Below are 24,299 nucleotides of genomic sequence, written 5' to 3' on the forward strand. Positions count from 1 at the left end.
CAAATGTCCAGGAGAAATTCAGAAGCACTCCGCACTTCTCAACTACTTCCTGAACATCTCAGTAGCCCTCTGAGAGTTTCTAGAAGTTCGAAAAAAAAGTCTAGTGAACTTCATGGGAACCTCAAAGTGACTCAGAGAAAACCTCATAGAAGTTTAGGATAATCACAAAAAAGTTTGGAAGAACCTCAGAAACGCTCAGGAAACCTTCAAAGAAGTAAAAGGAAATCTTCAGCGAAATTCTGCGAATTTTAGAAAAGATTATCGAACTTCAGAAAACTCTTGTAACTCCAGAGTAGTTTAGGGAACACTCCGAACTTCTCAAATTCTCCCAGAAAATCTCAAAATTTTTGGGACAGGTCATAGACCATCAAGACACAGCTTAGTGAACTGTTGGAGAAACAGCAAAGAAGTATAGAAGAATTTCAGAGAAGCTGAGGAAAATTTAAACGGAATTAAAGTAAACCTTCACAGACATTTAGCGAATTTCGGAAAAGATTATCGAACATCAGAGAAACTCATGGAACTTCAGAGTAGTCTTGGGAATGTTGTAAATGTCCAGGAGAACCTTAGAAACAATTTGACCTTTTCAATTGCTCCCTGAACATCTCAGTAGTTCTCTGAGAGTTTATAGAAGTTCGGAAATGGTCTAGTGAACATCATGGGAACCTCAAAGTTACTCAAAGAAAACCTGATAGAAGTTTGGAAGAATTTCAAAGAAGTTCGGAGGAACCTCAGAGAAGCTCAGGACCCAAATTAGTTAAAGTTCAAAGAAATTCAGCTAATTTTAGAAAATATTATCGAACTTCAGAAAAAGTTGTGTAACTTCAGAGTAATCAAGGGAACGCTCTGAACTTCTTAAATCTCCTTGAAAATCTCAGACAATTTGGAGAGTTCATAGAACATCAAGAAACAGTTTGGTGAACTTCTGAGAAAGAACAGAGAAGCATAGAACAACTTCAGAGAAACTCAGGAAAATTTCAGTTAAATTATAGGAAATCTTCACAGAAATTCTGCGAATTTTGGAGAAGATTATCGAACTTCAGATAAATTCATGGAACTTCAGAGTAGACTTGTAGTATGTAAATGTCCAGGAGAATCTAAGAAGCACTCCGAACTTCTCAACTGCTTCTTAAACATCTAAGCAGTAGATCTTCAGAGAAACTGATTTAACTTCAGAGTAGTCTAGAAGACCTGAAAGAGGCTCAGAGGACCTCAGAAAAGTTTGTTAGTTTAACGTAAAGGCTCACTAAAAATATCAAAAACTTATCAGAATATTATCGAGCTTCGGAGAAACTTATGGAACTTCAAAGTAGTCTTAAGGATGTCGTGAATGTCCAAAAGTATCTCAGAAACACCCTGAACTTCTCAACTGCTCCTTGAAAATTTCACCTGTTACCGATCTTCAGAGAAACTCGTGGAACTACAGAGTAGTCTAGGAAACCTCAAAGAGACTCAGAGAACCTCAGGAAAATTTTGTAGATTGTAGAAGGATGATAGGAAAATTTTCCAAAAGACTTAATGGAAAGCATCACAAAAATTTAGCGAATATTGGAGAAGATTATCGAGCTTCAGAGAAACTCGTGGAGCTTCAGAATAGTCTAACAAACCTCAAAGAGACTCAGAGATTCTCAGACAAGTTTGGTAGTTAATCGTAAATGCTCAGGACAACGTAAAAAATACTCGGAATATCTCAAATGATCCCCAAAAATCCTAGAAACTTTCTGAGAGAGTGGAACTTCAGACAACCTCAATATACGGTCAGACTATCCAGGAAACAACAGAGAAGAATAGAAGCACTTCAGAGAAGGTCAGGAGAACTTCATAGAAGTTTAGTTAAAGTCTCCAGAGAAATTTAGCAAATTTCTGAGAGGATTATGGAACTTCAGAGAAACTCATGGAGCTTCATAGCAGTCTTGGGGAGATTATCGTAAATGTCCAGGAAAATCTCAGAAACGCTCCAAACTTCTCAATTGGTATCTGAACATCTCAGTAGTTCTCTGAGATTTTGTAGATGCTCAGACAAGTCTACTGAACTTCATGAGAACCTCTGAGTGACTCAGAGAAAACCTCATAGAAGTGTAGAAGAATATCAAAGAAGTTCGGAGGAACCTCAGAGCAGCACAAACTTCAAAAACACTCGTGTAACTTCAGAGTATTCTAGAGAACAGTCTGAACATATCTAATTCTCCATGAAAATCTCAGAAATTTTGGGAGAGTTCATAGAATATCTATAAACAGTTTAGTGAACTTTTGAGAAACAGCAGATATAGAAGAACTTCAGAGAATCTCAGGAAAATTTCGACGAAGTTAATGGATAGCTTCATATAAATTTAATGAATTTCTGAGAAGATTATCGGTCTTCAGAGAAACTCATTGAACACCAGATAATCGCAAATGTCCAAGAGAACCTCAGAAACACACCGAACTTCTCAACTGCTCCCTGAACATCTCAGTAGCCCTCTGAGAATTTCTAGAAGTTCGAACGAACTTCATGGGAACCTCGGAGTGGCTCAGAGAAAACCTCATAGAAGTTTAGAATAATGTCAAAAAAGTTTGGAGGAACCTCAGAGACGCTCAGGAAACCTTCAAAGAAGTAGAAGCAAATCTTCAGAGAAATTCTGCGAATTTCAGAAAAGATTATCGAACTTCAGAAAAATCGTGTAACTCCCAGAGTAGTTTAGGAAACATTCCGAACTTCTCAAATTCTCCCAGAATATGTCAGAAATTTTGGGAGAGTTCATAGAACATCAAGAAACAGTTTAGTGAAGTTCTGAGAAACAGCAGAGAAGTATAGAAGAACTTCAAAGAAGATCAGGAAAATTTAAAAGGAATTAAAGGAAACCTGCACAGAAATTTAGCAAATCTCGGAGAAAATTATCAAACATCGGAGAATCTCATGGAACATCAGAGTAGTCTTGGGAATGTTGTAAATGTCCGGGAGAACTTCAGAAACACTTCGACCTTCTCAAATGCTCCCTGAACATCTCAGAGAGTTTATAGAAGTTCGGAAATAGTCCATCATGGGAACCTCAGATTGACTCAAAGAAAACCTCATATAAATTTAGATGAATTTCGAAGAACGGATGAATCTCAGAGAAGCTCAGGAATCCTTCAACTTAGTTGAAGTTCAGAGAAATATTCTGTGCATTTCTGAAAATTTTAGAAAAAAAATCGTGTAACTTCTGGGTCATCTAGAAAACACTCTGAACTTCTTAAATTCTCCTTGAAAAGCTCAGAAATGTTGAGAGAGTTCATTGAACACAAAGAAACAGTTTGGTGAACTTTTGAGAAACAACAGAGAAGTATAGAAGAACTTCAGAGAAGCTCAGGAAAATTTCAAAAAAAGTTAATGGAAAGCTTCACAGAAATTTCGCGAATTTTTTAACAGATTATCGAATTTCAGAGAGTCTTGTGGAACTTCAGAGTAGACTTGTAGTATGTAAATGTCCTGGAGAATCTAAGAAACGCTCCGAACTTCTCAACTGGTCCGTGAAAATCAAGCAGTAACCGATCTCCAGAGAAACTGATGGAACTTCAGAGTAGTCCAGGGAACAAGAGACTCAGAGAATCTCAAAAAAGTTTGGTAGTTTAACGTAGAGGCTCATTAAAAATATCAGAAAATTTCTGACAGTTCATAGAACTTTGAAGAACCTCAAGATAAGCTCAGGAGACAACAGCGAAGAGTAGAAGATCTTTCAAAAAAGTTAAGTTAAGGGTTCTTACCTTCAGCGAATTTCTGGGAAGATCATGGTACTTCGGAGAAACTTATGGAACTTCGGAGTAGTCTAGGAGGGAGTATTGCAAATGTCCAGGAGAACCTCAGAAACACTTCGAGCTTCCCAACTGCTCCCTGAAAATCTCAGTAGTGATCTAAGAGTTTATGGAAGTTCAGAAGTAGTTAGTGAACATCATGGAACCTCCAAGTGACTCAAAGAAAACCTCATAGAATTTAGAAGAATTTCAAAGAAGTTCGGACGAACCTTTGAGAAGCTCACAAAGTTAAAAGCAACCATCTTCACTCAAAATTCAGAACTATCGAGAAACTCACGGAATTTATTGGACCTCACAGGTCGAAACTCAAAGAGGCTCAGAGAAACTTGAGAAATTATCGTAAATGTCCTGGAAAACTTCAGTGTCACTCCGAACTTCACAAATGATCCCTGACGGTATCCAAAAAATCTGAGAGTTCATATAACTCCAGGAAACAGTTTAGTGAACTTCAGAGAAACTCAGACAGTCTCAGGAAACATCTTAGAAGTTTAGAAGAACTTCAGTAAAGTTCAGAGAAGCTCAGGAGAATTTCAAGAAAGTTAAAGGAGAATTTCTGCGAATTTCTGAGAAGATAATCGAACTTCTCAACTGCTCCTTCAATTTCTCAGAAGATCTCTGAGAGTTCATAGTACTTCGGAAAATGTTCAGGATCGCATCTTGTAAGGATCTGTCAGAAATTCTGAGAAGTTGTCGGAAATTCTGATGAGTCCTCAGAATTTCCCGTAAGTTCTTCGCAAATCTTCTAAGAGATTCTCGGAATTTCTGGAAAGCTTTCGAAAATTCTGGACAGCTCTCGGAACTGATGGGAAGGCTTTTTTTTTGGGAGTTCTCGGAATATTGTGAAGTTCTTGGTTCTTCTGGAAAGTTTATGGAACTTCTGGAAAGCTTTTGAAATTTTTGGGAAGTTTTCACGGATTTTTTTGGGAAGTTGTCAAATCTTCCGGGAAATTCTCGGAACTTATGGGAAGCTCTTGAAAATTCTGGAAAGTCTAGGATCTTCTAGAAGTTTTTCGAATTCCTTAAAATTTATGAGATCTTGTGGGAAATTCCCGGATTTTTTGGAAAGAAACCTAGATGATCTAGATCTAGTAGTACTCAGAATTTGTGAGAGAAGTCCACAGAACTTCTGGGAAGTTGTTGATTTTTTTGGGAAGATCTTCTGAGAAATTCTCGGAACATATGGGAAGCTCTCGGTAATTCTGAAAAACTGTCAGAATTCTGGGAAGTACTCGGATCTTCTAGATGTTTTTGGAATTTCTGAGACGTTCTAAGATCTTGTGGGAAATTCTTGGATTTTTTGGAAAGTTCTACTAATTTCTGGGAAGTTCGAGAGTCTTCTGGGAAACTCTCGGAATTTATATGACGATCCGAGATCTAGAAGATCTAGATCTAGCAGTACTTGGAATTTGTGAGAGAAGTACGCAGAACTTCTGGGAAGTTGTATAATTTTGTTGGGAAGATCTTCCGAGAAATTATCGGAACTTATGGAAAGCAGAATTTCTGGGAAGTACTTGAATCTTTTAATAGTTTTTGGAATTTATGAGCAGTTTTGAGATCTTCAGATCTTCTGGATCGGAAAATGTTCAGTGAACATCACAGGAACCTCAGAATGACTTATTTAGGATGCCTCATAGAAGTTCAGAAGAATTTCCGAGAAGTTCAGAGAAATTTCAAAAAAGCTTACAAGATTGAGGAAAAAGAAACCTTCACAGAAATTCAGCGAATTTTGGGAGAAAACTATCGAATTATTTCAAAACTCACGAAAATTTAGTGCATGCTAAGGAACCTCAAAGAGACACAGAGAACCTCAGATAAGTTAGAGAGATAATCGAAAATGTTCAGGAGAAAATCAAAAACATTTGGATTCTGTCAAAGGTTCCTTGAAAATCGCAGAAACTTTCTGAGAGTGCATAGAGCTTCAGGGAACAGTTCAGTGAACTTCGAAGAAGCTTAGACTGGCTAAAACAAACATGAGTAGAAGCAGTCCGAAAACTTCATACAAGTTTAGTAGAGAGAAACTCAGGAGAATTTCAAAAATCAATTCAGTGAATTTTAGAAAAGATTCCAGATCTTAAGAGAAACTCCCTGAGCTTCATGGTTCTCTATGGAACCTTAACGAAGCTCAGACCCGTTTGGGAAGTTATCGTAACTGTCCGGGTAAACTTGGGGAACACTCCGAACTTCTCAAATGCTTCCTTGAATATCTTGGAAATTTTCATAAAGTTCATACGGACGTTCAGGCGAACCTCAGATTCACTCACTGTGGAATATGTAGTTGTAATGACAACATATTTTGGGGTCTCCAGGTTATATTGAGGATTGGGTCTTGATAATTGCACGATGTTTTGAAGCTTTAGAAAACCCATCGAATATTAGCAGTTTGATTGACAAAAATATGTCATACATGATGTAATAAGTTTTCACATTGCTATACAAACTCGAACGTTGGAACGTCATACGAGACGTCATGTAAGACTTCACTGAATGCAAAAAAAAAAATAGTCGAAATGTCGTACGATATCCCGTTGAGCATGTAGAATCTCAAAATCTGAACTCCATGGTGATTTGGAGAATCTTAGATATTGTTTTAACTCATCTATACGGCTCACATGATGCGATGAGGTCCCATGTAGCTTCATGAATTCAAGTACATCGTACAAGACTTTGGTTGAGCCTGTAGAACTTGAAGATCTTAATTTCTGGATGATTTGGAGGACTTGAGTTATTTTGTCATTTCAACTTTATATCTTACATGATGTAAGGGGGCTACATGAGGCTCTACAAATGCCAATATTAAGTCTGAATGTCGTACAAAATCTCGTTGAGCCTAAACAACATCAAGATCTGAACTTCAGTATGATTTGGAGAATCTTAGATATTTGTTAACACAAATGTGTAGCTTCCCTGATGTAATGAGCTCTTACTAAGCTCTCTGGACATCCTCGGGACATCGAGAAAAACTTCATTGAGCATGTAGAACTTCAAGATCAGTTCTTCAGGATTATTTTAAGACCTCATAGTTCCTCGTAAATGCTGTTTTTGATTTCATATGGTGTGATCCAAGGAAACTTTATTGCCTTTGCTTATGTCAACCTGTAGAGTACTTCTTACAAGTTCGCATAAGTTTAAAATATATTATGGGAGCTTAGGAACCCTCAGAACAGTTCAGGGAACTTCAAAGAAATTCAGGCAACGTAAGAGAAGTTTAGGGTACTTAATATAAGTGCTTGAGAAACAAATCGGATGGATTAAGAAAACATTTGAAGATTTTAGGAATCCCCAAAGAATTGCAAGAAGAACTCAAAGAAATACAGGGATCCTCAAGACGGGCAACGCTCTGATGAGCTAACGAAACCCCACCACAAAGCTCCTCTCCTGATCCTATCCTTCGACAATGTACCCCTCTAACCTCGGGTAAACCGCGAGTATTTGGCCCAACTCCTACTAGACCTATGTAAGTAGAATTATCTAAATGTTGTTACAAAACAATGAATTGTCGGCCCCGTAAAGCTAACCCGATTGAGCCTTTGAAATAACAAAAATCTTTAAGAAAGTTTATTAGAGTACATACTCTGTTGTTGTTCCAGAAAGGGTTCAGGAAGGCTCACAGAATGTTAAATAATTTATAGAAAGTTCGGAAGAGAGCTTTGAATTTCTTCTTTTTGAGCTTCCTTAAAGTTAGATGATTTCCAAACTATTCAAGATTTGCACAAAGTAATCGCTCGTGTAGTTCACTTGGACCATGCAATGACGCAGCTGTTTAGGATAAAGGGTCTACAGAAATTATGCCTGGCCTTGTTTAGGATATAAACAAATACGCTGCGAAAGGGGAGGACGGGGCCAAAAATCGGTCAAAAACATACTACGTCATTTATGCACCAACCACCGAGTTTTTAACGGCTGTCCATGCCACATTTTTTTGCAAAAAAAAACCCCCGCCCTTGTAGCAGCTTACAAGAGAACTAACAAATCCACTAAAGCACGTGGGCGCAAATTTTGAAGCATGATTGAAATTGTCAATCTTATTCGTTCGTACCTTCAAACTGGCGACCTTCAAACTGGCGACATCAACAACATCTAAGTCCAATCCTAACCGGGACGATTCTTGACGTAAAAGGTAACCATCACCATTCAAGAAAAATTGGCTGACAAAAAGCGAACTAGCTCTGCTGCCTAGTGCCTACCCACGACGAGTGCGGTTGGTGTTTCAATCGATTTGACAAGCTCAGCAGAAGTGAAGTGCTCCATTCGAAGCGAGCACAGAGTCTGACGAGAACCGACCATAAAGCCATAGAGAGCGAGATGGAGTGTGCTTTCTATGTTGTTCCACTTCCTACTACAACATGAGCAGTACACTCACTCGTCCACTTCTTCTCCTCCTCCTCCTACTCATCCTTCAATTGCCGCTCGGTTCTAAAAACTCATGTCGCGTGTCTCTTAAAGACTCAATAATTAATAAATGATTTTCTCCGTTGTCCTTGTCCCCGTTTTTTTTTTTTTGGCATAATAAGCCCCGACTGACGTCGGTCGACCAGCCAACACTGTAGGGGAAATGCGAGCAAAATGAACACTTGACGTTTTAAGGGCGGACCATTCATGCACACAGACAATTCAATTTGATCATTTTACCCCGCAGTTCCCCAAATGCTAATGTCCTGCTACGAATCGATTTTAAACGGAACCATTTGTCTCTTTCTATTTCGCAGAGAGATCCTGCCTCGAAATCGTCCACCCCGCGGCGCGGCGAGTACAACGTCTATTCCACCTTCCAGTCACACGAGCCCGAGTTCGACTATCTGAAGTCACTAGAAATAGAGGAGAAAATCAACAAGATCCGATGGCTGAAGCGCAAGAACCAGTCGCACTTCCTGCTGTCGACCAACGACAAGACGATAAAGCTGTGGAAGGTCTCGGAGCGGGACAAACGGGTCGAAGGGTACAACACGCGGGAGGACAACGGCAGCGTGCGTGATCCGTCGTCGATCAGCGCGCTGCGGGTGCCAGCGATAAAGCCAATGGACCTGATGGTGGAGGCGTCGCCCCGTCGGATCTTCGCCAATGCTCACACCTACCACATCAACTCGATATCGGTCAACTCGGACCAGGAGACGTACCTCTCGGCGGACGACCTCCGGCTCAACCTGTGGCACCTGGAGATCACCGACCAGAGCTTCAACATCGTCGACATCAAGCCGGCCAACATGGAGGAACTGACGGAGGTCATCACGGCGGCCGAGTTCCATCCGACCGAGTGCAACGTGTTCGTGTACTCGAGCAGCAAGGGTACAATTAGGTTATGTGATATGCGCTCGTCCGCGCTCTGCGACCGGCACGCGAAACTGTTCGAGGAACCGGAGGACGTGGACATCACCAACAAGAGCTTTTTTCGCGAGATCATCAGCTCGATCAGTGACGTCAAGCTGAGCAACACCGGCCGGTACATGATATCCCGAGATTATCTGAGTATTAAGGTGTGGGATCTGCACATGGAGACGAAACCGATCGAGACGTATCCGGTGAGTGTGGGTTTTTTGTTTGTTTAGATTTTCAGTAAACATTATTGCTCTATTTTGCAGGTTGAATAGTTGAGTCGATGCATGATAATTGTAAAGAAGATTGGAATCACTAGAGGATTCGTTCACGACCGTTGAAAGTAACTTAAAATTGTAAAAAGTGGTGCTACTCAGTGTGGATGAGTAATATTTTCCTCAAAAATCGGCTCGAATACCAGGAAAATCGATGAATATTTTACTCAGTCTAATGAGTATAGTCGTAAACTAGGTAAAATTTGCATTGGTTTTCCTTATATGAGCCAATTTTTTTTGGGAAAATCGAGGAAAATTGTTCTCACCACCACTTTTTTTCCATTTTGAGTCGAATTAGACTCAATTCTGAGTTACTCTCATCAGTCGTGTTGATAGGGAAATTTACGTCCAATTTCGTGGAACTTTTGAAGGATTTCTGAATACGGTCTAGCCTAATTTGTTAGGATCCTGAAGATATGTGAAAGGAAATCATTTGGTAGTAAAGCTAAAGACTTTCCAGTGATTCTAGGGCTATTTTTACCCATTATGCAGTGAGTACAACGGGACACCCTGGACATCCCAATGGTTCTGTGTTAATTTACTCACTACGTTTATTCCCCTCTGGGGAAGAGCCCGGCATAGCATGGTCCATCCATGCTGGTTAACATCCATGCCGCTCACGCTAACGGTCACAAGTTCATATCTCATCCCCGGATAAGTCACGAATGACCTACAATGTGTTAAAGTTCCTACCTATAAAAAAACACCCACAATTTTGAGTGGATCTCTCAACGCTCTATGCGCTCTGATGCTTTGGTGCCACCCACAATATAACAACCCCCTGTTCCCCACAGCTGCGCAACATTTTGATCGAATTTGGTTAAGCTCTGTATTCGCGGGAGAGCGGTGAAGTTTGCATGGGAATTTCAACTACCTGTCAAAAATTTAAATACAGCTCAATTTTTACCTAACCTCGGATATGGATTGAGTATACTAAGCGGAACAACTTGGTCCAAAACTGTAAATCGATTCGACTTCTAGACAAAAAGTTATTATTATTTTACTTTAGACCAAGTTCTCCGCACATAACCTGCAAGCTACGCGTATACGCCTGAAGGTATGCGCGGAACAATTCAACAGTGAGCATGCATAAGGGCGTAAACGCGATGATCGATTTTCTCTTTACATTGCTACAGCTAAGCGAAACAATTTTCTGGAATTTGTTCAATGTAGTGTTGTAACTGGTTGTACTGGGTATCAAATGTAACAGCAAACGCACCGAGAAACGTTAATCCAAGCAAGTTATTAGCAATAGAGAAAATCGACGAAGAGAATCGATCATCGCGTTTACGCCCTTATGCATGCTTACTGTCGAATTAACTCATCTTGCCCGTGACCCAACCTTACCCTATAACCAATCTTAGTTCAAGGTTTGGTAAAATTTGAGCCTTTTTTGAATTTTTGGCAAGCAAATGAAACGTTTTGTTCCTTTTCCCATACAAAATTCCAAATTCTCCCGCAAACCCAGAACGTAACCAAATTCGTTCAAATTTGGTAGTTGAGGGGAGCTCAATTCACATCTAAAGCCCACTGCTCTGCAGTGAGTTGTGATCCGCCATACAAATATGACCCACCATAGTGTTTATGCATCCACTCAAAGTTGTGACTGGCTTCCATAGACGTGTGCAGGCCTCTTCATAAGGAACGGCAAGCCAACCTATAGAGTAGAGGGGCGTCTCATATACTAGGCGGTATCGGGGGAAAATATCTTACTTCATAGAACTGCTAACCGTTAAATCACAGACAAGCAGACGTAACTCTTCATTGTGTATCTTCGTTCATGCATTTAACGGTTGATTTGAATATTATCAGTTCCGCGAACTACTCGCCGCAGCGCTGGCATCGGATCACTTTGACGTTTCTATACATTCTATAGAACTTTTATGCAATATTGTTTAAGAGTTAGCGAGCAAGCTTATTTTCCGCGAGAAGCCAGAGAGATGTCGTTACTGAGGTTATATGTTTTCAAGAACAAGTTTTTCAAAGAGCTACGTCTGTTTGTCTGTGGTTAAATGCAGATGGTCTTGAAATCTTGAATAAACATCCAGAGGATTCAACAGAGATTTTTAGGCAACAGCAACAGAGAGAGATTAGGATTGCTGGGCAGATGGCGATCTTCAGAATAGTACCTGATGAACCTAAAGTCTTGAACAAACAACCAGAGGGCTTCACCGAGATCTTTGATCACCTGCAGATGTTTTAACAATTTCGGCTCAACTTGCAATGAATATCTAGGAAATGTAATTTGAATTGATGATCTATTGTAGATCTTCATGAAAATACCTTAGTAGTCTGCAATCAATTCATATTGATTGGTATTATCAGAAAAATAAATACCTGGTGAACCAGAAGTCTCGAACAAACATCTTAATGGAAATCTTATTCAAATGATTATACCGTCACTTCTTCCTAATTCGATATTGAAGGGATCATCGAGAAAGTTCTTCAAAACTCTGGGAAAATCTCAGAAAATGTGGGAAGTTTTCAATTTCTTAGTAGGGGAATTTACGTATTCTCGGCAACCTAAGCAGCGACCTTCTTTCTATAGCCTTTTTCTCTATGGAACGCACACATATGCAGTATTGGTTTGTCTACAATCTTTTGCTGCCAGCTGCTCTAACAATTTCAGTCGAAAGAATTGTCAAAAACTGTTTTTAAACGCTTTTACAAAGCTCCAATCTTCTCTAGTGAGAGCGAGTATTGTCGGCAACCAGTTTTTCTTCGGCAACCGCTCCATTTGAACTGCATGTAAATCTGCTGTTCTATTATCGGCAACTCGAAATCAGCTACAATTTGTAGTGCGTGTGTTTCATTTCAAGAAAACCTTGCTAGATTGCTTTTTCTCAGTGGTAAAAATATAGTCAAATTGAAGCTGAAAGCATAAAAAATCGTTTGCATGCATTCAGCGAAGTGTTTTCGTAATAAAATCCAGTGAAAATAGTGTTTCAATTTGGGTTGCCGAAAATAGTCTGTCATGCCGAAGCCGTCATTTCCTCTATCTTATATTCTGGATAGTTCCTGAAACTTCTGGGAAGATTTAGAAAATTGAGGGACGTTCTTTGAATTATTTTTAAGTTCTTAGAACATCTCAAAAGTTCTCAAGATTTCTTGAAAAATTTGCAGACCTCTGCAAAGTCTCCGAATTTCTGGAAAGTTTTCTGAACGACTCTTGGAATTTCTGTGAAATTTGTCGATCTTCTCGACATTTTCTGTTAAACTCAAGTATCTTCTGAACAGTTCTAAGAAGACACTTCTGGAAAGCTCACATAAATTGTGGGTCGTTCTCGGATGTTCTACGAAATGCACGCATCTTGTAAGGATCTGTCGGAAATTTTGAGAAGTTGTCGGAAATTCTGATCAGTCCTAGACTTTCTAGTAAGTTCTTTGCAAATCTTCTAAGAGATTCTCGGAATTTCTGGCAAGCTTTCGAAAATTCTGGACAGCTCTCCAAACTGATGGGAAGGCTTTTTTTTGGAAAGTTCTCGGAATTTTGTGAAGTTCTTGGTTCTTCTGGAAAGTTTATGGATCTTCTGGAAAGCTTTTGAAATGTTTGGGAAGTTTTCGGAGTTCGTTGTAAATCCACGGATTTTTTTGGGAAGTTGTCAAATCTTCCGAGAAATTCTCAGGACTTATGGGAAGCTCTTGAAAATTCTGGAAAGTCTAGGATCTTCTAGAAGTTTTTGGAATTTCTGAAAAGTTATGAGCTCTTGTGGGAAATTCCCGGATTTTCTGGAAATAAATCTAGAAGATCTAGATCTAGTAGTACTCAGAATTTGTGGGAGAAGTCTACAGAACTTCTGGGAAGTTGTTGATTTTTTTTTGGGAAGATCTTCTGAGAAATTCTCGGAACATATGGGAAGCACTCGGTAATTCTGGAAAGCTACGCATCTTGTCAGGAGCTGTCGGAAATTCTGAGAAGTTTTCGGAAATTCTGGGCAGGTCTAGGAATTTTCGAGAAGTCCTCAGAATTTCTAGTAAGTTCTTCTTCTGGGAAATTCGCAAATCTTCTAAGAGACTCTCGGAATTTCTGGAAAGCTTTCGAAAATTCTGGACAGCTCTCGGAACTGATGGGAAGGTTTTTTTTTGAATTTCTGGGAAATTTGTGAAGTTCTTGAATCTTCTGGAAAATTTATGGAACTTCTGGAAAGCTTTCGAAATTTTTGGGAAGTTTTTGGAGTTCGTTGTAAATCTACGGATTTTTTTTTGAGAAGTTCTCAAAACTTCCCAGAAATTCTCGGAACGTGTGGGAAGCTCTTGAAAATCTTCTAGAAGTTTTTGGAATCTTTGAAAATTTATGAGATTTATGTGGGAAATTCCCGGATTTTTTGGAAAGAAACCTAGAAGATCTAGATCTAGTAGTACTCAGAATTTGTGAGAGAAGTCCACAGAACTTCTGGGAAGTTGTTGATTTTTTTGGGAAGATCTTCTGAGAAATTCTAGGAACACAAACTGTCAGTTCTCGGATGTTCTACGAAGTGCACGCATCTTGTAAGGATCTGTCGGAAATTCTGAACAGTTGTCGGAAATTCTGGGCAGTTCTAGGAATTTTCGAGAAGTCCTCAGAATGTCTAGTAAGTTCTTCTCATGGGAAATTCGCAAATCTTCTAAGAGATTCTCGGGACTTATGGGAAGCTCTTGAAAATTCTGTGAAGTCTAGGATCTTCTAGAAGTTTTTGGAATTTCTGAAAAGCTATGAGATCTTGCGGGAAATTCACGGATTTTTTGATCTACTACTTAGAATTTGTTACAGAAGTCCACAGAACTTCTGAGAAGCTGTTGAATTTTTTATGGAAGATCTTCTGAGAAATTCTCGGAACATATGGGAAGTTCTCGGTAATTCTGGAAAACTGTCAGAATTCTGGGAAGTACTCGGATCTTCTAGATGTTTTGGGAATTTCTGAGAAGTTCTTAGATCTTGTGAGAAATTCTCGGATTTTTTGGAACGTTCTACTAATTTCTGGGAAGTTTGAGAGTCTTCTGGGAAACTCTCGGAATTTATGGGACGATCCGAGATCTAGAAGATCTAGATCTTGCAGTACTTGAAATTTGTGAGAGAAGTACGTAGAACTTCTAGGAAGTTGTTTAATTTTGTTGGGAAGATCTTCCGAGAAATTCTCGGAACTTATTGAAAGCAGAATTTTTGGGAAGTACTTGGATCTTTTTAAAAAAATTTGGAATTTATAAGCAGTTCTGAGATCTTCAGGAAAATTTTAGGATTTTTTGGATCTGCTAGGAGGTTTGAGAGTATTTTTGGGAAAGTTCTAGTAATTTCTGGGAAATTCTCGCACCTGCTAGGAAGTTCGAGAGTCTTCTGGAAAACTCGGAATTGATGGGACGTTTCGAAATCGAGAAGATTTAGATCTAGTAGTACTCGAGATTTGCGAGAGAAGTACACAGAACTTCTGGGAGGTTGTTGGTCTTCTGAGAAATTCTCGGTACATATAGGAAGCTCTCGGTAATTCTGGAAAACTGTCAGTTCTCGGATGTTCTACGAAGTGCACGAATCTTGTAAGGATCTGTCGGAAATTCTGGGCAGTTCTAGGAATTTTTGAAAAGTCCTCAGAATGTCTAGTGAGTTCTTCTTCTGGGAAATTCGCAAATCTTCTAAGAGATTCTCGGAACTTATAAGAAGCTCTAGGAATTCTAAGATCTTCGAGAAGTTTTTGGAATTTCTGAAAGCTATGAGAACTTGTGGGAAATTCTCGAATTTGTTGGAAGAAAGAAAAAAAAAAAAAAAGAAAAAAGAAATCTAGAAGATCTAGATCTAGTAGCACTCAGAATTTGTGAGAGAAGTCCACAGAACTTCTAGGAAGCTGTTGATTTTTTTTTGGGAAGATCTTCTGAGAAATTCTCGGAACATATGGGAAGCTCTCGGTAATAGATATTATGGGAATTTCTGAGAAGTTCTTAGATCTTGTGGGAAATTTTTGGAATTTTTGGAAAGTTCTATTAATTTCTGGGAAATTTGAGAGTCTTCTGGGAAACTCTCAAACTCTCGGAATTTATGGGACGTTCCGAGATCTAGAAGATCTAGATCTAGCAGTACTTGGAATTTGTGAGAGAAGTACGCAGAACTTCTGGGAAGTTGTTTAATTTTGTTGGGAAGGTCTTCCGAGGAATTCTCGGGACTTATGGAAAGCTGTCAGAATTTCTGGGATGTACTTGGATCTTCTAAAAGTTTTTGGAATTTCTGAGATCTTCTGGAAAATTGTAGGATTTTTTGGATCTGCTAGGAAGCTCGAGAGTCTTCTGAAAAACTCGGAATTTATGAGACGTTCCGAAATCTTGAAGATCTAGATCTAGTAGTACTTGAAATTTGCGAGAGAGGTACACAGAACTTCTGTGAAGTTGTTGGATTTTGTTGGGAAGATCTTCTAAGAAATTCTCGGAACTTATGGGAAGCTTTCGAATATTCTGAAAAGCTATCAGAATTTCTGGGATGTACTTGGATCTTCTAGAAGCTTTTGAAATTACTGAGAAGTTCTGAGAGCTTCTGAGAAAGTCTCGGATATTTTGAAAAGTTATAGTAATTTCTGGGAAGTTCGAGGGTTTGCTAGGAAGTTCAAGGGTCTTCTGGGAAACTCTTAAAACTTAGGGGCTTTCCAAGAACTAGGTCTAGAAGTACACGGAATTTGTGAGAGAAGCAGTTCTAGAAAGTTATAGGATCTTCTGTGAAGTTCTCGAAATTTATGGGAAGTCCCCGGAACTTCAGTGCAGTTCCCAGAACTTCTGAGTAGTTGCTGGAACTTCTAATAAGCTCTCTAATATTTTTAGAATTTATGAGAAGTTCTAGGATTTTCTGGGAAGTTCTGAGATCTTCTGGAAAATTCTCGGATTTTTGGGAAAGTTCTAGTAATTTCTGGGAAAGTTCTAGTAATTTCTGGGAAATTCTCGCAGCTGCTAGAAAGTTCGAGGGTCTTCTGGAAAACTCGGAATTGATGGGACGTTCCGAAATCGAGAAGATCTAGATCTAGTAGTACTCGAGATTTGCGAGAGAAGTACACAGAACTTCTGGGAAGTTGTTGGATTTTTAGGGAAGATCTTCTGAGAAATTCTCGGAACTTATGGGAAGCTTTCGAATATTCTGGAAAGCTATCAGAATTTCTGAGATGTACTTGGATCTTCTAGAAACTTTTGAAATTGCTGAAAAATTCTGAGAAATTTTCGGATATTTTGAAAAGTGCTAGTAATTTCTGGGAAGTTCGAGAGTCTTCTGGAAACTCTCGAAATTTATGAGACGTTCCGAGATCTAGAAGATCTAGATTTAGAAGTACTCGGAACTTGCGAGAGAAGCACACAGACCTGATGAAAAGTTGTTGGATCCTCTGTGAAGTTCTAGAAATTTATGGGAAGTCTCCGGAACTTCAGTGCAGTTCCCAGAACTTCTGAGTAGCTACCGAAACTTCTGAAAATCTCTCTAATATTTACATAATTTTTGAGAAGTTCTAGGATTTTTGAGAAAGTTCTAGTAATTTCTGGGAAATTCTCGAACCTGCTAGGAAGTTTGAGATCTAGTAGTACTCGAAATTTGTGAGAGAAGTACACACAACTGCTGGGAAGTTGTTGGATTTTTTTTGGAAGATCTTCCGAGAAACACTCGAAAATTCTGGAAAGCTGTCCGAATTTATGGGAAATACTCGGATCTTCTAGAAGTTTTTGGAATTTCTCAGAAGTTCTAAAATTTTATGGGAAATTCTTGGATTTTTTGGAAATATCTAGTAATTTCTGGGAAGTTTTCGGATTTTCTGGGAAGTTCGCGGGTATTCTGGGAAACTTTCGGAATTTAAGGGACGTTCCTAGATCTAGAAGATCCTAGATCTAGTAGTGCTCAGAATTTGTGAGAGAAGTACACAAAACTTCTGGGAAGTGGTTGGATTTTCTGTGAAGTTCTAGAAATTTATGGCAAGTCCCAGAACTTCTGATTAGTTACCGAAGCTTTTGAAAAACTCTCTACTATTTTTGGAATATTTAAGAAGTTCTCGGATTGTCAACTTCCCAGACAATCCAAGACCTTCTAAAAAAATCCAAGAATATTAAGATTTGATAGAAGTTCTCGGAAGATTTGGGAGCTTTCGGAAATTCTGAGAATTTCTCGGAATTTTAGGGAAATTTAAGGAATTTTATGAAAGTTCTATGATCTATGAATCATTCTATGAATTTGTGGGAAATTCTCAGATCTTCAAGAAAGTTCTCGAATTAAAAAAAAAATCGGAATTTCCGGGAAGCTCTGAAATTTCTAGTTTTTTCTGCGAATTTCGAATATTTTTGGGATGGTCCGAGAATTCTTTTACTATTCCTAGACTTTCAGGGAAGTTTCGAGAATTCTTTAACTATTCCTAGACTTTCAGGGAAGCACTGAACAAATATGAAAAGTTCCGTGAGCTTCAGGAAAGTTCCGTATATTTGAGGACTGTTATGGAAACTTGAGGTAAGTTACGGACATTTCCGAGAACTTCACGGACGTTCAAGGAACTCTTAGTGTGTTCAAATACGAATTTCAAGAACTTATGAGTTTTCTAGAGAGCAACGAATACTTTTCAAAAATTACGGGAACTTAGTTCCGAGAACTTTATGTCAGTTCTCAGAAGGAAATTGTATTTGGTGAAATTCTAACCTACAGTTTCGAAATTTTACTGAAGTTCTCGGAACTCCCCTAAATCTCCTAGACCATGATGTATTCTAAATTTTAATGAAGTTTTCAGCATTTCTTTTGGAAATTCCTTCTTTCTTAAACTGCCTTTTTCAGCATAGTTGTCCCTTTCGTTAAAACAGTAAGCTGAGAATCGCAGTTGAAGATTGTTTTCTCCGTGGACTCTTATAGATGGGACAACCTAATTTTGGTATTTTTCGCGACATTTTCTGAACAAAATACGACAATTTTCGTGTACAATTGAAAAGCGATGTTACTTTGACAATCGATTCCAATGTATAACTCATTTTCGCCAAAAATGCTAATGAAATTGTTGTGTCGCATAGGGTAGTAAAGTTCTCGGAATTTTTCTGAAAATTTCAGAACGATCAAGAAGTTCTCGGCACTTCATTGATGTTCTCGGAGCTTCCCTGAATTTCCGTCAAATTTTCTGGACATTTCGTATTTTTTTGGAAATTTTGCTAGAACCGGAAGTTGCCATATTGGAATGCAAAATGAAGTCATTCGAAGATTTCCGACCTCTACACATCATCTCAGTTCCAAAAAATTCCCCTTATTGTGGGGTACTTAACAGTTGTTAAGAGCCAGAAGTTGCCATTTTGGTTTCCGGCCTCAACACGTCGTTGTCGTTCTAAAACTATCCTTATTGTTAGGTTTAAAAATATCCATATTGCCAGTTTAGTAAAACCTGGAAGTCGCCATTTGTGATGAATAAAAATGCATCTAACATAGTTTATCGGCCTGAGAACGTCGGCCCTGTTCCAAACATACCCATATTGTTGGGTATTTGACAATTTTTCAAAGTGGATGTCGCCATCTTGGATTTCAAAATGGCGTCAAAAATCAATTTCCGACCTTTACTCTCGTTCCAGTTTCACATATTGGAGAATATTTGACAGTTTTACGCAAACTGGAAGTCGCCATCTTGGATTCCAGAATGACATTAAACATATTTCCGGCTTCTACACGTCGTCTCCATTTAAAAAATACTCATATTGTTGGGTATTTGACACATCCTTACATCCGGAAGCCGTTATCTTGGACCTTAAAATGGCATCAAACATCGATTTCCGCCCTTTACTCGTCGTTCCCGTACCAAAAATACCATATTTTAGGGTAGTTGACAGTTTTCCACAAACCGGAAGTCGCCATCTTGAATTGCAAAGTGGCATCAAACATCGATTTCCGGTCTCTGCACATCGTCCCTGTTCCGAAATCATTTGTATTGGTCGGTATTTGAAAGTTTTTCACTTGAATTCGATTTCCGACCTCTACACGTTCGTCGTCCCCGTTCTGTAAATATCCATATTGTTGGGTGTTTGACAGTTTTCCACAAATCAGAAGTCGTTATCTTGGATTTTAGAAAAACGGAAGTTGCCAAATTGGATTAAAAAATGACATCAAACGTCGATTTCCAGCCTCTTCACATCGTCCCCGTTTCAAAAAACACCCATATTGTAGAGTATTTGGCAGTTTCCCACAAACCGGAAGTAGCCATCTTGAATCCCAAAATCATAAAACCATATTGAAGGACATTTGACAGTTAGCTAGGATTTTAGAAAACCGGATGCCGTCATCTTGGATTCCAAAATGGCGTCAAACATCGGCTTCTACATATCGTCTCGTTCATATTGTTGGGTGACAGTTTTCCACAAATCAACAGTTTGGATTTTAGAAAACTGAAAGTCGCCATATTGGACTCAAAAACGGCATCAAACATCAATTTCTGGTCTCTGAACATCGTCCCCGTTCCAAAAATACCCATATTGTAGAGTACTGAGAGTACTTGACAGTAGCTCACAAACCGGAAGTCGCCATTTTGAATCTCAAAATGATGTCAAACGTTGATTTGCTGCCTCTACACATCGTTCCAGTTTTCAAAACATTAAATTAAATCGGTATTTTACATTGAAAGTCGCCTTTTTGGATTCCAGAATGACGTCAAACATCGATTTCCGGCCCCTACTCGTTGTCCTCGTTTCGAAAATAACCTTGGGTTGTAGAAAAATAATCTTGGGTTGTAGAAAACCGGATGTCGCCATCTTGGATTCCAAAACGGCGTCAAACATCGATTTCCGGCCTCTACACGTCGTCCCCGTTCTGTAAATATCCATATTGTTGGATGTTTGACAGTTTCCCACGAATCAGGAGTCGTTATCTTGGAGTTTAGAAAACCGGATTTCGATTGTTGGCCTCTGCATATCGGTTCCGTTCAGAAAATACCCATATTGTAGAGTATTTGGCAGTGTTCCACAAACCGGAAGTAGCCATATTGGAATTTGGAAAACCGGAAGCGGTAATGATGTTATCATTATTTAGGTAGATAATTGATAATCTGACTCCAACTGTTAAGGAATCTCAAAGCAGTATAATTTTGTGGAGGTTCAGAAAGTTCTGGAGTAGTTCTAGAAGACTGTACAGTACCGGACAGAAGTACACTCAACTCTCCATATCTCGATATGTGTCTACGTTTTATATTAAGTCGATGGTTATCTCCGTCCCTTCAAACGGTCTAGTTGGAACCAGATTCCCTGTATGTATTGAAATGAGAAAAAAATCTTTTGGATGTCCTCCAACACGGTCCAAATTTGCATACTGATTCGCTAATGCTTCTTATCGCCTCTCCCCTTCCAGGTGCACGAATACCTCCGCACGAAGCTGTGCTCACTGTACGAGAACGACTGCATCTTCGACAAGTTCGAGTGCTGCTGGAACGGCAACGACAGTTCGATCATGACCGGCAGCTACAACAACTTCTTCCGCGTGTTCGACCGCAACAGCAAGAAGGACGTCACGCTGGAAGCGTCCCGGGACATCATCAAGCCGAAGACGGTCCTGAAGCCGCGCAAGGTCTGCACCGGGGGCAAGCGGAAAAAGGACGAAATCAGCGTCGACTGTTTGGACTTCAACAAGAAGATCCTGCACACCGCCTGGCACCCCCTCGAGAACATCATCGCCGTCGCCGCTACCAATAATCTATTTATATTTCAGGATAAGTTTTAGCTAATAGTAAGCGTAGTAGTAATAATCAATTATAAATGTTTAGGCTGAAACAAACAAAAAAAAAGGGAAGAGAAGAGATGCAAGAAACTGATCAAGAGTGGCAGAGCGTCAGCGAACAATACGATCGATGATGGGTATGAGAGGCCGAAAGTGGTACGCAGATTAGTATTGAGCGCAGGAAAATGCAGAGAGTTGAATTCGAGAAGCGTAATATAGCAAATAGAATCATGGTGGTATATTTCGAATAGAAATGATACAAGAGAGGAGAAGTTATGAAATTAAAACACAACAACAAACAATGTGAAAGCTTTTTATAATATACCATAAATAGAGGAGAAACAAATACAAACAAACGGAGAACTCACACATAAACAGCAGCATAAAGGAGAAGCAAGGAAGGCAAAGAAAAAAAAACAATTATTATTACAGAATTATCCTTAATTAAACGAAAAGTAGCAAGCAGAGCAAAAGATAAAAAAAAAACAAGAAAATCAACAAAAAATAAATGCAGGACTAAAAAAACACACACACAGAAAATTGAGATAAGAAGACGAGTGCAGCAGCAGCAGCAGCAGCAACAACAAAAATAAACACAGCAGCGGCGCATGTAAATCGTGTATGGATGCATGTATGAATGGGGACACGATTAGAAAAGTGTGCATGACGGACGGATGGATGTGTGATAGATGTAAAATGTTTAAAAAACAAACACAAAAAAAAATAGGAAGAAAGGAAAGGCATGAAGGAGCAACAGCAGCAGCAGCAGCAGCAACAACAACAGCCGAAACGATTACGATTATTATCAATTAATTGATAGTTTAGTCTTAAATTTGATCATCTTTATCATCCAGTAACAACAAAAGCAGCCACAGCAGCAGTGAGCAGAGAGTTAATATCGCAACGCCATCAACATCAACATCATCATCATCATCATCGTCATCATCAGTTTTATTGATTAGTCCTTTATCGGAAAACAGTGCGAAAATCAGTGACCCTCAGTGGGAGAAATGAAATCAAAACACATAAACAAAAGTTACAATGAAACAAGCAAATCATGAAGCCCCACAGATAGTAAACAAACAAACGACAGACTTACACAAACTTAAAATGGTACACACATACCAACTTGTTGCATTCTTTATTATTATGAACATAGATTATTGAAAGTATTTGCTTTAATTGGCAGGGGTCATCTCCGCCGGATGGCGATGGTATCATACCACCCATCCAAACACAGACTTACACATACACACACACACACACAAACACAAACACAATTCTGGAAAGTTCTGAAAGAGCCGCGATGGCGGCGGAATCTTTCTCCAGCTTTTCCTTTTTTTTTTAATGAAAAAAAGAAGACCATTAATCATGTAACAAAAAGCAAAACAATTGTGGAACAAGAAGAAAACGAATATGAAGCTAAGAGAGTGAAACAAAAAAAAAAACACACAGAACATTCGGAAATAAGAAATGGCAAAGTTTGGCTTGCGATGTGAGTGAACTACGAACGAACGAGAGCGAGAGAGAAAGTGAGGCACAGCGTAGAGTGAGGAAGGGTTTGGGAGCGCTTTTCTCGTCGTCGTCGTCGTCATCATCATCCGACCGAACGCTTTTGTTGGAACAGATAAAAAAAAGATGTGGTGTTATTTTTGGAAGCTTCGAAAGCCCTGCCGAGATAATCTGATCAGCAGCCGTTGACTGAACGGAGTGTTTTCTCCATGAAGTGGTGATTTGCCAAATAATCTACAGAAGGTGTCTACTAACGGTCCACGGTCGATACAAAAACAAATGTGGATTAACGTCAACGAATGGGTTGGTGCACGTGGTCAATCCGCCACATCTTCCTCGTTTCTGATTGCAGCAAGACATATTGAGGCCTATTCTGCGCCGTGAGTGAGGTGACTAAAGTTACCGCGACTGAGGTGACTCTCCATTTGATTTGCACGGAGAGTCACCCAGGCTTGCATAAACTCCGTATAGATGCTTATTCATCGTGAGCTAGTTCATCCCTCACATATTAAGAGCAATGATGTCAAATCCAAAGAGCGCAAAAGAGTTCGAGTTCAGATTGATGCTTAAGCTGGACTTCTACAAACACGCATTACGATGAGTGATGCGGGGTTCGTTCTTGAGTGAGGTGTGATTTACATCGGCCGTAAATATAGAGCTTCGTTATGCATTCGGAGAGAGCACGCACGACCTTTGATTGATGCACGGTTCTTACATTCAATAATATGATACATAACAATACATTCTATGGACTATAGGACCATTCCCAGAGAACGTAACATTTTGAGAGATTGATGTTTTATTTGTTTAACTTGGAGACCACTTTTTGGGTTACTCAAACTCAGTCACAAAAAAATCTTTGATCGTTTTTCCCGCTAAGTGCTTTATGAGTGGATAAACGAAAATATATATCTCACTTAGAATGTACGAGGGAAAAACTAGTAAAAGCACTAATTACTCCGTATTATCCCTTGGTGATGTTTTCGTGTTCTCCTGTTGCCTTATAACACGTTCATTCATTCAATTCGCTACCCTCGCTGCACACACGGTAGCTTGGAAATCTTTCTGGACCAACAATTGAAATAGGCGGAACAACCCAACGTAAGCAATGACTTTGAACACAAAATTCTCAAGAATTAAAACTACCACTACCACGTAAACTAAAATTCTAACAACTCGATAAAGGAAGTTTGCTCTATCAGATGATGGTGTTAGCACCGACAAACAGACATAACCCATTGAATAATTCTCACTGTAAAACATAGTCGCCAAAACATCACCGCCATCTCTTGAGTACACTGTGGTGGGAACTACGCTGAACAGATGACGGTAGTGTGTAAACGTCAAACGAAAGGGAAATGACTATGAGCGCCACAGGTGGCGGCACTACCAACTACGATAGTTTTAAATTGTCCGTTAAATGCTTGTTTGATGAATAACTTGCGAGCGTTATGTCTGTTTGTCTGTGGTGTTAGATTGTTTGGATCACTCTGTTCGAACATACTATCATTGGATTGCATGTGGGAGGTAATCCAAGACCCCTATGGTAGTGATCATTTGCCCATCAAAATTTCGATTTCCAACGGTTCATCTTCACAGTGTCCAATCAACATCGCGTACGATCTCACGAGAAAAATCAATTGGGAAGAATAGGCGAACGCGGTCCGTGACGGTTCAGAATCGGTCGACGTTCTCTCTCCGTTGGATGAGTACTCCTTCCTATCGCGGCTCATATTGGATTGCGCGCTTCAAGCACAAACGAAGCCTGTTCCTGGCACTAC

General features: G+C 39.4%; 1 protein-coding gene across 5 annotated transcripts in view; it reads left to right on the forward strand.

The window, feature by feature from the left end:
* LOC135699159 (protein phosphatase PP2A 55 kDa regulatory subunit) overlaps positions 1-22,436 on the forward strand; it is a 171,449-nt gene extending 149,013 nt beyond the window's left edge. For all 5 annotated transcript variants that reach the window (XM_065219385.1, XM_065219388.1, XM_065219387.1 and 2 more), the window contains 2 exons: positions 8,478-9,287; positions 20,641-22,436. In XM_065219385.1, coding sequence (XP_065075457.1) covers positions 8,478-9,287; positions 20,641-21,009 — 1,179 coding nt within the window. In that variant the 3' untranslated portion in view covers positions 21,010-22,436. The remainder of the gene's footprint in view (positions 1-8,477; positions 9,288-20,640) is intronic.
* Positions 22,437-24,299: the final 1,863 nt, after the last annotated feature.

This window comes from Ochlerotatus camptorhynchus, unplaced genomic scaffold, assembly GCF_037179485.1.
Source record: "Ochlerotatus camptorhynchus isolate MF236.1 unplaced genomic scaffold, CSIRO-AGI_Acam_v1.1 ptg000103l, whole genome shotgun sequence".
NCBI lineage: Eukaryota > Metazoa > Arthropoda > Insecta > Diptera > Culicidae > Ochlerotatus > Ochlerotatus camptorhynchus.